This window comes from Pseudophryne corroboree, chromosome 6 (assembly GCF_028390025.1).
Source record: "Pseudophryne corroboree isolate aPseCor3 chromosome 6, aPseCor3.hap2, whole genome shotgun sequence".
NCBI classification, from domain to species: Eukaryota; Metazoa; Chordata; class Amphibia; order Anura; family Myobatrachidae; genus Pseudophryne; species Pseudophryne corroboree.
Window position 1 is genome coordinate 208,576,280 of NC_086449.1, and position 17,647 is coordinate 208,593,926.

A 17,647-nucleotide genomic window follows, 5' to 3' on the forward strand; every position below is an offset into this window, starting at 1 on the left:
AAAAAAAGAGAAATAAGAAAATGGCGCTCCTTGAAAACTATTGTTTTTTAAAGTCTGCCGGAATGCTAATACTGGTTATTAAATAAGCTCTCTCTGGAAACACAAATTAGGTTAATAAATTAACATTGGCCTCTCTCTGGTAATTCACTTTTTCTACGCCCAGGCATCTACAGGTGAGCAGTTTATGACTCTTTGAGCTACAAGTGTGGGGGTGGGGGAGTAGCTATCAATCCATAGCCAGTGCTCCCCGCCGTCATACACAGCACACACTCCTTGCACTTTGTTGTGTTTTCCTGCTCAATGCAGGCCAATAAAAATGATTTTTAACATTACCAGTTATTTATATAGTTCACACATATTCCACAGTGCTTTGCAGAGAGTGTTTGCCCATTCACATCAGTCCCTGCCCCAGTGAAGCTTATAATCTATGTGCCCTACCACCAGGGATGTGCGGTGAGGAAAATGGCTGAGGAAGCACTGGCTAGTACCAGAGCCAGATTTACACACAATAAATTAGTCCAAGGGTGCATGTGGGCATTATACACAGGTGCAGCAGTATATACATGTGGGCATTATACACAGGTGCAGCGGTATATACATGTGGGCATTATACACGGGTGCAGCAGTATATACATGTGGGCATTATACACAGGTGCAGCAGCATATATATGTGGGCATTATACACAGGTGCATCAGTATATACATGTCAGCGTTATACACAGGTGCAGCAGTATATACATGTGGGCGTTATACACAGGTGTAGCGGTATATACACGTCAGCATTATACACAGGCGCAGCAGTATATATACGTGGGCATTATACACAGGCGCAGCGGTATATACATGGGGGCATTATACACAGGTGCAGCACTATATACATGTGGGCGTTATACACAGGCGCAGCAGTATATACGTCGGCGTTATACACAGGTGCAGCAGTATATACATGTGGGCGTTATATACAGGTGCAGCAGTATATACATGTGGGCATTATACACAGATGCAGCGGTTTATACTGATGTTAATATGTTTTTATTAATTTATGCGACATGCCCCCTTACATATTTAGTTATGATGTCGCATTGTACCTATATTCTCCCTTTTATATTTAAGTTGTGCCTCCTGACCCCCTTTATATTGAACTTTGGCCCTGTTCCTCCTTATATGTGTATGTAACTTTTGGGATCCGGTCTGAAGATCGACAGTGTCTAGGTCAGTGGTTCCCAAACTGTGTGCCTAGGCACCCTGGGGTGCCCCAGATTCTTGCAGGGGTGCCTCGGGTTGGTGGACCAGGACCATTTCAAATAATTTATGGTCAAAATGATAGGCAAAACTAGTGCAAGTGGCTGCCAATCATACCACATATGGACTATCAGAAACAAAGTTGTTCACTACCACATAACTAACCCTAAGGATAACAGATAAGCACAATTTTCTTTTTTAATAAATTTATCAATAAAAAAAAACTTTTATCCTAGGGGTGCCATGAAAAAATGGTGATGCTCTAGGGCCTCGTGATTCAAGAAAGTTTGGGAACCACTGGTCTAGGTCGACAATGTTTAGGTCGACCACTATAGGTCGACAGTCACTAGGTCGACATGGATGGAATGTCGACCGGGTTTCTAGGTCGACATGTGCTAGGTCGACAGGTCTAAAGGTCGACATGAGTTTTTCACATTTTTTTGGGGATTTTTTCATACTTAACGATCCACGTGGACTACGATTGGAACGGTAAAGTGTGCCGAGCGAAGCGAAGGCACCATGCCCGAAGCATGGCGAGCGAAGCGAGCCATGCGAGGGGACGCGGTGCACTCATTTGGGATCCCGGTCACTGTACGAAGAAAACGACACCAAAAAAATAATTCCTCATGTCGACCTTTAGACCTGTCGACCTAGCACATGTCGACCTAGAAACCCTGTCGACCTTCCATCCATGTCGACCTATAGTGGTCGACCTAAACATTGTCGACCTAGATACTGTCGATAAAACGAACCACACCCGTAACTTTTACCCACTAACCTCCCCCCTTATATGCAGTATTTCTATGACTTGAGCTGCCTGTCCCCACCCCTTTTATAATATCATTAAATTATGCTCCCATTCCTCTTACTTAATAAATGTATGGATTGACATTGTGACCACTGCAGCACCTACCTTGCTCTTCTACTTTTACTGTTGTGCAGTTTGTGACTTTGTGCTGCTCCACACCAGACTGTGTAACATCGGATGCGGGGGGCGGAGCTTCTTGTCGGGATGGGGGCGGGGCCTCGGGCGGATCCGGGGGCGGGGCCTCAGGCACATTCAGACAGTGGCAGCTACTGTAGTTTTGAATAAGCCTACGGGTGGTTGGGACTTCAGCCGGCCGGTTCGGGGTGGATGTGTGACTGGGCGGCAAGGAGGTGAGTGTGCTGCTGCTGATGATGACAGGATTTTTTTTCCTGTCATCACTGGCTGCACTGGAAGGGAGCTCTGTGGGCCTATTTTCAATGGGTGGCCTGGAGCTGCAGCTCCATCCGCCCCCATTGTTAATCCGGCCCTGTGAGAATGCAGCCAATAAATTAAGCCTATCATTACAGAAATGATATCACTGGGCCCTATTCTCATCATAAACTTATGGACCACCATATACTGTAGTACTGTATAAACTATATTCTCATGAATATTGGTTCAAACCAAAACATGATTTCCGTCAAAGTGAAGTCACAGGTGTAATCTATAGATTATTATGCATTTGTGATCCATTGACTTTCTGTGTTTCCATTTGTTTTTGTTTTATATGACAAAGCTTAACAGTTGTTCCTTTTCCAATAGGAATTGGCTAGGACAGTTCCCAGTGTGTTTGTGGTGTGTTTCCAGGTAACTGACCAACCTGATCTGCGATCTGACGCATTCTTTAAATGCTTGTTTAGGGGAATAAATTATATTAATAGCTAACCAATATATACAAAAAATATAACTAACACATTTCAGGAGTATCTGGAATGCATGTTTTATGCATCATTTGTCTAGGTCAATAAGTCCCGGTACTTAAGCCATATACTTTTCATACCTTATTTCCCTTGAAAACACTCATACCTCTATAATTGTAGGACATTAACTCAAGTGAGAGCTTCATCCCAAAGGGATTATTTATTAAACAGTTTTTGCAGAAAATCCACAGAAAATATAATTATCACCCAAATGTATTAAAAGTATACCTCAGCAGATATTGTAGATCAGAAATGAGAAATCAGACTGAAGAAAAATGTTTCAGCAAATGATCCATGCGGGTAATTCAGAGTTGATCACAGCAGCAAATTTGTTAGCAGTTGGGCAAAACCATGTGCACTGCAGAGGGGGCAGATATAACATTTTCAGAGAGAGTTAAATGTGGATGGGATATTTTGTTTCTGTGCAGGGTAAATACTGGCTGCTTTATTATTACACTGCAATTTAGATTTCAGTTTGAACACACCCCACCCAAATCTAAATCTCTCTGCACATGTTATATCTGCCCCCCCCCCCCCCCCTGCAGTGCACATGTGGGTAATTCCAAGTTGATCGCAGCAGGAAATTTTTTAGCAGTTGGGCAAAACCATGTGCACTGCAGGGGAGGCAGATATAACACATACTTGCCTACATTCTGGCTGCTCTCTGCGGGAGAGAGCAGCCAGGTCGGCTCAGCAAGGGGGCAGGGGAGGGCTGTGACGTGGGGAGGAGGTGGACCGGAGGCGGGACGGGGGTGGAGCAGCGTTTCGGTGGCACATCCTTTAAGCCACGCCCCCGCTCTGTAATGCCGCGATCCCCGGCATTACACTGCAGGGGGCGTGGCTATGATGACGCGATTCAGCAAGAATCGCGTCATCAACTGCCCGGACCGCCCACTTTACACACTAAGTGGGCGGATGGGCAGGGGGACCCCTGATTCCGGGAGACTTGCCTGCTCTTCCGGGGTGCCGGGAGGGTCACCCGATTTTCGGGAGCCTCCCGGCCATTCCGGGAGAGTAGGCAAGTAGGATATAACATGTGCAGAGAGAGTTAGATTTGGGTGGGTTATTTTATTTCTGTGCAGGGTAAATACTGGCTGCTTTATTTTTACACTGCAAATTAGATTGCAGATTGAACACACCACACCCAAATCTAACTCTCTCTGCACATGTTATATCTGCCTCCCCTGCAGTGCACATGGTTTTGCCCAATTGCTATCAAAAATCCTGCTGCGATCAACTTGGAATTACCCCCAAGGTTTTGCCTAACTGCTAACAAATTTGCTGCTGCGATCAACTCTGAATTAGGCCCCATATGCGATGTGTGTGCTGGGGTCATTGGCCTTCAAGATCCCTTCATGATCTGTTTATTTGGCCAATCCACAGAAGAATTATGTGTATTTGGTCTGTCACGCAGTTGTATATACTGTATGGATCACATATTCAAACAAAAGGATTCCTAGGAAGTGGCTAGCAAACACTTCCATCTACATCGGAACTCCCTCTTATACAGGATAGATTAATAATAGCTGACCAACTGCAGAGAGAACAGGTTCATGTCTGTGTGTTGTAAGCTGAACAGCCCAACCTGGCCACAAGTATCAATGTGACCCTTTTAGACCTGATGATTCTATTACTGTACTTTGGAACATCGGACAGACCATACTGTAGTTTGAAGAAGAACACCAAGGCTGATTTTTATATATTTTAATAGTCAACCATAAGGGAAAAAAGTGCAAACAAAAATAAATGATGTAATATATGAATACACCAGAAAAAGTCATCATCCAAAACCTGAACATTAGCAACACTTAAATTGATGTATTTTTTTTAAGAAATTGTATATAATACGCAAGTGATTTTAATATATGTATAAACTCCTGTAAATAATATCTATATAAACAGTGAGTTCTGATGTCATCACTTATAATCTGTGAGTTATGATGTCATCACATCAGTTTTCATTAGTAAATGTATATTAGAAAGGACAATTCATCCCCTTCTGTACTTTTTTACGGATATTAGAACCTACAGCTTTGTGCTTTTAGACAACTCTGTGACTTCTAATACATACCTCCCAACTTTGATATATGCGGAGGAGGGACCTCATCGGGCGCCGAAGGCGCGTGCCCGATTTTAGGGGACATGGCCTAATGAAAAGGGGCGCTGCCTCGCGGCAAGTACCGCGATTGCAAGCCACGCCCCCGTTTTCGTCATTATGGGAGCATGAACAGCGCTGTGAGAGCTGCTGGCCATGCCCCCTGTCCCTCTTTGCCATGAATAGACGCTGTGCGCATGCGCACAGCGTCTATTCACCGCTGCTCTCCTCAGAGCAGCGAGTGACAGGGGGGATCTCCCAACTGCCCCCCCACCCGCGGGACACTGCGACCCGCGGGTGGGACAGCGTGACAGTCCATGAAAAACGGGACTGTCCCGCCAAAATCGGGACAGTTGGGAGGTATGCTAATATACATGTAATTAACAGTACAGATAGTATTATCCAATATATAACTAAGTTACTCCAAGTGCAATATTGTGAGCTGCAAACCATTCACATTACAAAAATAAATCTCATTTGCTTATATATCGTAACTCTATTTCAGTAGAAAAACAAACAAACATGAAACACTCTGGAAATGATCAATATGTTGTATGGCTGTGAAGATAAAGCATTAAGCTACAGTATGTTTAGGTAACCTATGGCTTTCCAGTGTCTAGGGCTAGTGTACATAGGAACATTTCTCACACCAGGTACTGTGCGCTCCAGAAATGGTGAGCATAAGTATCACTTGACGTTAGGTGCATTTGTTCATTCACATGATTGTAATAACACATGGGGGATCATGGACAAGATTGAGTAGAATGGGCAAATAAACACAACTTCCATTGGCTGTGTGCCTGCACTATTACGTTGCAACGAGAGGTGGTTCTTTGAACATAGGTCAAGACCAGCTGGAACCACCAAAGCCTATAACTGGATTCCTTTTACTGTTTTTTACTCTGTTTCTTTCAATGTGTTCACTCCTCTGCTTTGCAGGTTTTATATATTCCCCTCCATAGGCTTTTAGCAGTACTTTGGGACTAAATCTACCAAGGAGTTAAACACAACATTGCAAGAATGTAAGCAGCCCTGTGTCTTAATATGGTTCTTTGTTTCTGAACAATTACCCTATAGTATCCAGGCACATCAGAGCCAGCCAGGTGAGTGTGTCTGGGGAGGTTTCTCTCCAACATTCCAGCCTAACTCCAAATGCCTCAGCTATTGGCAGGCCCACACCTATGGCCCTCAACTCAATTTACCAGCCCCAGGAGACCTCTATGTCCTCTTAGAAGCGATGACCCCACTAGCAGGCTGGTAATATTACTTGGTTGTAAATCATGTATTATATGTTGGTGTGTACTATTGTGTTAGCTGCTATATACCATCTGGAGGACAAGATAAACATGCTTAATTTTTCATCAGTCTTGGTGTGAGCTAACATTGCTTCCAAGCATTGGTAAACAGTCCCTTTGGTCCTTAGCACCTAACAAGGGGTCTGGTTAGGCCAGGTTACCACTCATACAGAAGTGAGGGAAAATCAGACAACAGTGGATCTTAGGATTCTAATTTTACCTGGTTACCATACATTCCGTTCATTTAAAATAAGGCACATATTAAATATGCTGCATAGATGAATTGGAAATAAAGGTGTCTCTTTTCTGGAAAGTGGAGGCAGCCATTTTGTGTGCAGAACACAGAGTCATGTCAATACAGCTAATCCATTCAGGAGAAACTAGTAACATGACTTGCGCTCCATGCTTCAATAATGTTACTGAGTTTTATTAAATAGATAAATTGTATTCCCATGAATATGGATCAGAGAACAAAATGGCGGCTTCTGCAGGCGAGAAGCATACCGTCCATCCGTGAACAGAGACAGGGGTCAAGTGTATATCATGAAGCAGACGTGCACGAGCCATAACGTACCTAGCCGCTGACCTGCATTCCTGACCAAAAAACTTTCTTTGCCACACACACCAGTGGCATGATAATTGGGAGGTATGGCCAAAAGATGCAATTTAAACATAATGTATGCTACATGCCTGAAAGTAGTAAAAGCATGCATGCAGCATGTATCTGAACAACAACAGCATGTGTATTTTTATATGGTTGACCTGGTTTCCCTATAGGCAGTTGCTGAAGGCCAGACATGCACTGCCAGCCAGCGTAAGCAGTTCAGCAACATCTGCAGACTCACGTGTTGTATTAAATCTGCCAATCTCTAGGTCTTTCTCAATGTATGGTTTGCTATTGTGGCTTAGGATTCGCTGACACTATGATTTAGCGCTGGACGCAAGTTTATTTGCACAACTTATGTATTTTGTATCTTATGCAATATTTGTACATACACGCAACTGACAGCACTACTTCTGGTCTCCTGTATCAGACGCTTTGAGAGCCAGGTCAGGGGCATTCATGTGCAAGTGGAGTCCAATAAGGGCGTAAACTTCATCTATGCCCTTTGAAATGCGTCAGTATTCAGAGCATACTTACCACCTCTAATATGTTCCCCTCAGGGAGAATTCCCAGAGGGGGGGTACACACCCCATCCCACTCATTTTGCTCGGAAGAGAGCGGATACGGGAGGGTTACCTGCATTTCCGGGAGTCCGTGGGAGACTCCTGATAATTTCAGAGCAGGGAAGTATGATTCAAAGTTACACCAGGCTAGCCCACACAAGACAGGTGCAAAGTATGTTCCTTGTAGTCAGCTATTTGCATGTATCTCTGCACTATATTTAAGATTGAATGAATCATATACTCAAAATACAGACATGAAATGCATTCAACTGGAACTCTCTCCCTATGCATGTGCCGCTGTCATGCAGTAACTTCAGGCATGTGACCTGATCTAATCATTTAATGAGCGTTTCTATAGCAAGCCAGCTGTCAGTACAGTGGTTGTAGAAGCCACGGTATGGTCAGAACATTAAAAAGTGTCCGTGTATATCTAAATTCTGATCTCTATGATTATATCAGGTCAAGATGAAGTAACACAGACCAAAGTTGTTGCATGAGAAATCTGCATTGTTCATGTGTATTGTGGTTACACATGCGCAGCTCACAGTGCCCTTCTTCATGTGTGCTAGGCTGCCAGTGTGCTAGAGAAAAGCCTAGCAGATAAGGAGGCCCATGATTAGGAAATGGCGTCGCTACTGAACTCTGTATTACTACACAGGTTCTCAATTAGCTACTACTCTACATAACTAGACTAGTAATACAGTACATGATGTGATCTGCTAGGCTATATATATTTTCCAAACAAATAAACCAAAGCTGAATTGACAAATGGCAGTAAAGTGTTTTTCAGCATGCTCCTGTCAATTCAGGGGGGAAGGACACGGACTAAACAGAAGCAGAGATTCTTTCTTGTTAGCAGATATGGTATATGAACCCTTCATGTGTCTGTCACTATGACACTTTACTCTAACTATCACAGGCAAGCTGTCTATATGATCTGCATTACTAGACAGGTTTATGACCTTACAGCAGCAATAAGTTCACCGAGCTCTGATCTATATATAGGATACTACTTGTGTTGACTAAATGAGTCAATCAAAATCACAGGTGTACTAATGTGCAGAGACACGCAATCCGCTTAAAGACCACAAAATATGAAATTATTATTTTTCCCCCCTATGTATATGTCATAAAGTACTAACGTCTGCCCCTTCTTCTGTCATGTAGGGTTTCCTGAAAACCTCTGCTGGTTTTAAGCTGATGAGAGCTTAGTATGCTGGGGGTCAATCTGACCAGATCGCACGCTGCAGTTTATCGCAGCGGCGCGGTCGAGTCAGAACTGCGCATGTGCCCGCGCCACAGTGCGCCGGTACATGCCCGGCGGCAGAAGGCCGTCGCTGCGCTACGATCGCCTCTGCCTGATTGACAGGCAGAGGCGGTTGCTGGGTGGGAGGGGGCAGAACGGTGGCGTTTGGCCGCCGTTTTGTGGGGGGAATTTTGCAGGGCTACGATCAACTCGGAATGACCCCCGCTGTTCGTTATATGCTGCAGCCAGGACAATGATCACACTGTTGCCCCCTGTCACATGTGATGTAACAGCTCAATGAGGGGCAGATATTTCACGATCAATGAAATGCAGAACTGATGAACAGTTTGAGGTGATCACCTTGCTTTTATAAAATATATTACAGAAGTATTTTATGACTGGGACGTGTGTGTGACATATAATAATTTTACATTTAGTGTTGCTTTACAATCATGAACCTTCAGAAACGAAGTTAACACCCTAATAAGTGAGGCAAGTCAGATGTGATTGGAGGTGCTTTGTGCATGTGCAGGACCTGTTCTGTGCATATGCGAACAGGTCCTGCAACGAACGACGCAGGACGGCATCAGACTGTAAGTGACTGACAGTCTGATGCCATTTAAGGGTGCAGAGGGGCGGTGATGGCCTGTTTCTCCAAACGGAGGCGTGACGCCAGTGTTGCAGGGGAGGAATAAGGCCAGGATCTCCATCAGAGAACGGATATTTCCTGGCCTCTAGGTTACAGCTGCGGCAGCCGATGGGTCAGGAAACTCGCTGATGGTGTCGGAGATGATCTGATATGGCATCCTAGAATGCAGTTCACATCATTAATGCAGCAGGAGGCATGACGCCTCATATCTAAGACCTTATAGAACAGGCCGCAAGTTCCAGGCATTGGCACAATTCCAGTGAATTCATCTGTATTTCTAAAGCAAATATAAATTAAAAGGCAAAAGCAACCTAGTTTTGTTTTTTAAATTATTGCTACTTAAGAAATTCCGCCTAACTCACCAGATTTGCGCTTGCCAGAATCACGCCCATATCTGTATATCACAGGCTATTGCATAAGGGACCCAAAGTACTAGAATTCTGTCATCATTTGTTGTACTATATGTGTATGCCCCGATTCTGCTTAATACAAGGAACAGTGAGGTCCAGCAGTGGGTCTCTCATATTAATACTATAAAAGGATTTGCTGGGTTTAGGAAAAATAAAAGTTAAAGTGGCAAACCCTTTACCGCCAAGCTTTAATCATTAGTTGTTAATGTTCATGCAGCAAGAAAACAAAGGGGGGGTGATTCAGATCTGATCGTAAATTTAGCACATCTACGATCAGTTTCTCTGACATGCGGGGGGACACCCAGCACAGAGTTAGTCCGCCCCGCATGTCAGGTCCTACCTCCCCACCGCAAGGGTGCAAAATCATCGCACAGCGACGGTGCTTTCGCACCCGTCGAGTCGCTCCCTGCCCGCAAGTAGCTCCCGCTGCGCATGTGCACTCCGCAAAGGGCGTCAGGCTGCGATCGCCGTCGCTGCAGCGATCCAGTCCGAAATAGGCCCAATATCAGCAGGCCATAATGGGAGAGAAATGCAGATTATACATTACATGTTTTAGCTAGATAACACCTGCATTTTGTAACCCTGTATAACATTACCCGGCCTAACTGTATATTTATCTTGCATCTTTTTTTGATACAGAACCAATTATCTGATCTGTGCATCTGACCGCCTGGCTGACAGTCTGACTAACCAAGCCTTGCAGGATCTTCCAACTGCTGAACACTGCTTTCAGAGAAATAAAGCACTTCTATTCTGTTCATTTACTAGTCGTCTGTATTAATCCCCTCAATCAGCACAGGGAGAATACATGGTCAGTGTGCAGAGTACAGGCAACATTCAGCTTCCAGATATGCAGGAGAGAGATTTATTTCCAGATATAATAGGAACAAAGCTATTTACTGTACCTGTCCAAAGGTGCAGATCTAGACTAATAGGCCCTACACACTGGCCGATATTCCTCAAATCTTTGAGTGTGGAGGCACCAGCGATGAACGATGCGCGGCCCCCCGCACTCATTCATCGCTGGTGCCCCGTCGGCTGTACATGCAGGCCAATATGGACGATCTCGTCCATATTTACCTGCACTTCAATGCAGCCGGGTGACGGGGGGAGTGAAGAAACTTCACTCCCCCCGTCACTGCCCCCCCGCTGCCGGGTCGCCCGTGGGCCGTATCCGCCGTCGGGCAGCTCGGCGGCGGATCTTTATATGTCTAGGGCCTTAAGATTTATTGAGCAATCAGTGATGAGCCATGTTTGCCTAATGCAATTTACATAATAAAAAAACAGTGACTGACATTTATGGATTTTTAGTGCAGAATTATACCTATGAGCAATGCTAGTCAAATAATACTCACTGTCCCCCATACAAAGAGAAAAAGTGTGGTCAGTATTTATACATCACAATAAGGGAAAAGGCATTTCTATGTCCTGCTACAATGATGGAAGTAGGACAATAGTGCAATGCATGCAGACAGTATATGAGCCTGTATTCAGGAGAATGCTGGCTTTCAATTCACCAAGATCCAGTGACATCATTGAGGCAGCACCTGTTGTCTGAGTTATAAATACAGCTCAACGTTTAACACTGAGCTGTGTGCTGTGTGCTTCTGACCAACCCAAACACCGTCTTGATCTGCCCAGGCCTTTGGCCATGCCTGCTTTCCAATAACCCTTCTTCTGTGGTTCACAGATCGGGACAGTTGGGAGATACAGTATGTTGATGTTGCTAGTGCTTAGTGAATTGATAACCTATATTCTCATAAATATGGCCACTAAACAGCTGCCATCGTTATGAGTATACTATGAGGGGATTCATTTTAGCTGGACGCATAAGGGCTGATTAGTCGGTTGAAAGCTGGCTGTATTTGTCCGTAGCAGTCAAAGCTAGATTTACTACCTAATGTTATTGAGAGCTTCTGTACAGCTGATGTGCATTTGTGAGTGGGAAACCGTGATACCACCTACTGCCACAACCATTATAATAAGTATCGCATTTGCACCAGCCGCATGAGATGTGCAAGAGATCTTTCAGAAACAGGCTTTCCCTCCTGTTGCGTGCAACTTCTAATGGCATGGAACTTAAGCTACATTCACATAACAGTCCCATGACACGCCCACAAGTCAGAACAGTTCCATGCGATTGCATTATCACCGCCCAGTTCCTGCCCTGAAGTGCCCAAATCAAGCACTAGGATGAACGTGCACAAAACTGTGTAAATTGGCATCTGCACTGTATGCTAAACCTCACTATTTGCATCCATGTAGAGTTCTGTATCACTCAGAATCAAGTATACCTCACTAAATTTATGGGGGGTGCAAGCAAACACAAGTTAGGTTTCCTGACTGGATAACCCCTGTTATATTAAAACACATTGAAACCTCATGGCTACTTACATAGCCCCCCTTGTGTACACTATTTTAATTTACATTGACAATTTGACATAATGGGGCAATTCAAGTAACAACTTGATTTGATCCCTATCCACTATTGATTTTTCTAATGAATCATTTCCTTCAATTGGCAATTTACATCTGTTGATTGAGCAAACGCAAAAAAAACCCAACCTAAAACATTTAAAAAAACTATTTCAATCAGCAGGCATGGCACATCTTTAGATGATTCCGACAGTGTGCCAAACATTGCTCAGGTCTGTCAGGTCTAGATACTATTTTATTGCAAACTTACTGGTGTACCTTTTGAAATAAACATGAATTATGTACTGTAAGTCATGAACTGACAGCCACTTTCAATGACCTGTAGGAGAATGCTCATCTCATTACCTTGTCCTAAAGTAAAGCTGCTTTTAATTCATTCCCGTTTGTTCAGCTAAACTCTATGTTTCACTGGCTGGTAAAACGTGCTGTACGTTTGATTCAGCAATAGCCATTCTCTGAATAGACAACCCACTCCCACTGACTGGCTGCTAATATGACTGCATAGTCCTTGCAGGGATCATGCCACCACTCATGCATTAGGAACAATAGCTGAAGGGCCAAGCGCATAATTGTCAATACATTAAGATAGTTCCATTCGTAGAAAGGGACCTAAAATATTGATGGATGTTTATATATATATATATATATATATATATATAAATACACACACACACTGTAATTTTTCTCAATTAATGTGTTAATTTCAAAATGATCGTCGTAAATAATCTTGGTCAGGTTCCTCTTCTTCATCAAGATAAACAACAGCCACTTTCTTGTCATCAGAGACCACATTACTCTGATGAACTATTCTTTGCAGCTGCACGGTTTTATCAAGCTCTGATATATCTGTAATGCTCTGGCCATGGGGCATGATATTGTATGGGAGCTGAGAGACGCCGGCAATTTCTTCCTCACCATATCCGCTTTCTGTCACCTCTGGGTCATCTGTTAATTCACTGTATGACTGACTGAATTCTGGCAGTCCTTCAAACTTTCTGGATGTTACTACCGGTCCACTCTCCTGAGAACTCTTTTCTCCAGAATAATTTTTGGCAATTTTGGTGATATCCATTTGAAAAGTGAATGACTTTTCTGTTGGGCCCAGTTTAATATGCTTGATTGACCTCTCACTCTCACTGGAGTCTCCAGATGGAGAAGAAACAAAAAAATCTGATGATTCATAAGATTCTGAGGTTGGTCCTTCAAATGTTTCTTGCTCCGATGTATATGTTTCTGGGGAACCAAGCTGTATATATCTTATAGATCGGTTTGAGTCTTCCAAAAGAGAGCTATCTTCTCCACGGATGGGCAGATTTGAAGAGACAAGTCCTTCAAAAACTATTTGCTCTCTGCTTGGGCTTAATTTTATATGGTGGATAGATGTGTTGACATTGGACTGATCTTTCGACTCAACAAGATTACCAGTATCTGCCACTTTATGAGGTTCAGAGACAAATCCCTGGTATTTAATTTGTTTCCCAACATGGATTTTCTGAGCAGAAAAGTTATATTCAATAGGCTTACTGTCATCCTCCAATGTGATATGTCTACCAAGATCATGAGCCCTAGGAATGGATCCCTCCAATATAATTTCCTTGTTCAGAGTTTCCCCAGAGTTATGTTTAAAATGTGAAATGGTTTTACTTACACCTGTACTAAACTCGCTGTTTTCCTGATCGCTAGCTTGTATTCTCTCAAAAGACAAGTTTTGGATAGCTTGGTTCACACCATCTGTGAAGTTTTCTTTGACTGATACGTCTCCTGTAATATTGGCCCCGATGACCCCAGTTTTAAAAATAGGACCCTGAAACACAATTTGTTCTGTTGGGTACTTTTCTGTTGGACTTATTTTTATATGCCTAATAGATATATTCTGATCTGATGTGTCATCTGTATTTTTAACTATGTCCAATTTAAGTGTCTCAGAGATGGGACCCTCAAAGATGATGTGTTTCCTGGAGTGCATTTCCCTTGGCCCAAGCTTGATATGATGCTCAGATCTGTTCACTTCTGTTGGAGAAAGTTCATCAGATGAAGCCTTGTCAAGCCTTGAATCATCTTGTAAGATTTGTTCATGGCCACCAAGTTCAACATGTTTTATGAAGCTGGTTACATTCGTGGGGAGTTGCCCTAAAGATAGTTCTCTTGTAGGACTGAAATGAACACTTGTAGTAGTTGGCCCTTTCTGACTGATTTCTTCAGTAGTGTAAAACTCATGCTCATTATTTGTCCCCACTGTAACAGAAACAGACTCTTTGCTCCCAACAGATTCTTTTGGCTGGAACGATGTTAAATCTTCAGAAGATTTTAAGTGTGTTTTGTGTATAGCTGTCTCCTGATTTCTGAAGCCTTCAATTTTGTCTAAATCATCTAAATTATCTATGTCCATGGTTTGTGATATATTGATTTCTGCTACAATAGTGACCACACCACTTTCCTCAGTTTGACCAACCTTTTTAATATCCAGTGCCAAACTGTTGCTTTCTGTTTGTTCTTCTCCAGCCAGCATTGCTAATTCTTCAGCTAGGTCTTGTGGAAGGCTTCCTTGCAGGCACTCCAGTGCCCCTTTCAATTTTTCATGGGGATCTTTGACATCTTTTGAGAGGAATTCCATTATTGATGACTGAATTTCATGTGGAACTTGAATTTTTTTCTCAATCACAACAGTTTCAGTGCGTGAACCTTTTTTTTGTTCTTCATTTTCCAACCTATCACTGCTGTTCTCTGAGGTCACATGACTGGTTGAGTTTGGTTCAGTGGCTGCAGCATTTTTAAGAAACTCACTCAGAGCCTTACGACCTTGGGACCCCTGTAAGAACTCATCTTGCCAGGAATACTTAACATGGGACTCTTCCTCTGTATGAATCTGTCCTTTTAATGTGTCTTCTTCCTCTTCCTCTATGTATGGGTTGTCTTCAGGAATAGAAACAAAGTAACTTGTCTCCTCATCAACATTTTCACCCTCTGTTACTTCTTCAACTTGAGTAGGACCATCAGAAGATTGAATTTTATCATGTAGTTTGTCTGTTTTCAATGAAACATGTTCTTCTATATTGACAGATCCCTCTACATTATAGCTATCTTCTGCTTCTTCTACGTGAAATGGAGTTGAAAATTCTCCTTTATCATATCCAAATGTCTCAAAAGTTTCCTCTACAATCTCAACGTTGACAGACTTTCCTGGTGAATCTTTTAGTCCAGTGTGGACAATATTTCCTATCCATTCTTCAGCTTCTGCTCCTGTCACATCTTCCAAAATTGTTTTCTTTATCTTTTTGCTATGATGTTCCTCATCCAAGTGTTCAGCTTTTCCTGTCCCACCACTCTTTTGGGGTGATTGGGTGGTTGTCGTATTCCACAAATCTGTTAAGTCAGGTTCATCAAACAAATCTATCTCTTCTTCTGTTCTGGACTGCACAAAAATCTCAGTTTTCACAGATCCATCATTACACTGCTCCTTCTTTTTCACATAGGTTACATTAGTATCATCCAGACCAGAAGACAGTCCTAACTGTCTAAGGATATCAGCAACCATAGCTTTTTGCTCAAAGTTCTTAGCTGAAATGTCTACCCTCCCAGATTCCTCAGTGTAACTGCTTCCTTTGTTTTCCACATCTTTATTAGTTTCGTGCATCTCTTCAGTTCTTTGAAAAGTAGATTCTTCATTCACATTTCTTTCTTTATCATTCCTTACAAATGTACTTTGCTCTGGCTGTTCAACATTACCTTTCTTTGAGCTAAGTTGAGTTTTGATCACTTCAAGTTTTATTGGTATCTCCAGGACAACTGGTTCACCCTGCATTTTTTCTCCAAGTACAAATGTTCTAGATCCACTGCCCTGTTCTTTTGTTTCTACAGATGCCACAGAAGAGTGGCTTAAATGTCTAAGAATATCATCGACCATTGTTTTTTCTTCTCTGGGTTCTGATGAAAATATCACCGCATCCCCAGTTTTACTGCTGTCAACATTTTTAACTGTTTTGAGCTCATCATCACTTCTGCGAAAAGCAAATTCTTCATTGACATATGTATGGCTAACATTTCTTGCTGTCTTGTTTTCCTTATTGCTTTTTTGTGAATTGCTTTCATTTCTTCTTGTTTCAACCTGTATTGGTAATTCAAAGATAATTTGTTCAGCCTGTGGCTTTTCTTCAAGTACAACTGTTTTCTTCACTTGGGTAGTCTCATGGACCTCGGCCTTTGATCCTGTTTCCACATTCATATCACCTATTTCAACTTTCTCTACCTCTTCTTCTTTTCTTTTTTTGGCTTGTTCTCTTTTCTTCCTCTCTTTTTTGACAGGTAAATCTTGTGCTTTAGGTTCCTGAATTGTCTCTTTCTGTACTGTTTCTGTTACACTTGCTGTATCTTTATTAATTATTATACCTTTTGGGGTATAATTTTCATTGGTTTTTGAAACTTTCTTTTCCTCTTCTACAGTCTTCGAAGTTGCCTTCCTCTCTTCGATTACTTTAGTTTCAAAAGCAATTTGAGAGCTTAATTCATGTCTGTTATCTTCTGTGCCAATGTTCACCTGAACTTTTCTGGATTCTCTGGATTGAGTTCTTGGGCGAGCTACTGGCTTCAATTCTTTAATTTGCTCTGCTTTAGTTGTCTCACTAATGACTTTGGACTGAACAGAGGAATATGGTGTTACAATTGTGGGTTTTGCTGCGTAATATGTGGTCTGTGGGAGTTTGGTATTGTGTGATAGGCCATATCTGGAGGACATGCTTGTGTCCCATCTACCACTTTTCTCCTGCGTTGGGTTATCATGAACACGTGATACATAAGAAGTACTTGTATTACCTAAGTTTGTATATTGTGATCTGATCTGTGTTGCTGGTACAGTCCGAGTAATGAATCTGTCCATGTTTGTGCTCTGTGTTTTCCTTCTTATTTCATCTCTGCTTCTGGTAATTGGGTATTCAATTCTTTTTCCTCCTTTGTGAGAGAATCTTGTTGACTCATCAAAAGTTGATGTCACATATCCTAGGAATAATTTAAAACATTAAAATATTATATATATATTACATATACTATATAAGTAACTGTCCTGTATTTAATATAAGTATGTTCTATATTAGTATACTATATATTGTTTTTTAGGGTACATTTGGGCTTTCTAATTTGGGGTTTGCTTTTTTTATTTGATGAGTAATGTTTTCATCAGATTCCATAGACTTTCCCTAAACAAAAGCAATTGTCATAAAAAAGTGTGTACTTGTCTTTAACCTGTGAAATATAATTTAAAGCACCAGAGAAGTCACATTTCTTTCCAAATTACATATCGTTTTACAGTTTTGGTGCTCATGAGAAGAGCTTATGTATGAGAAGCTCTGCTGCCTATATAGTTGTATGCAAAAGTTTTGGCACCCC

The 17,647-nt window shown here is 42.3% G+C and overlaps 1 protein-coding gene across 1 annotated transcript in view; it reads right to left on the reverse strand.

Moving 5' to 3' along the window:
• Nucleotides 1-4,659: 4,659 nt before the first annotated feature.
• Nucleotides 4,660-17,647, reverse strand: part of SYNM (synemin) — a 127,603-nt gene continuing 114,615 nt past the window's right edge. Inside the window, exon 4 of the mRNA XM_063925711.1 lies at nt 4,660-17,260. Within this exon, the coding sequence (XP_063781781.1) occupies nt 12,972-17,260 (4,289 nt within the window). The 3' untranslated portion in view covers nt 4,660-12,971. The remainder of the gene's footprint in view (nt 17,261-17,647) is intronic.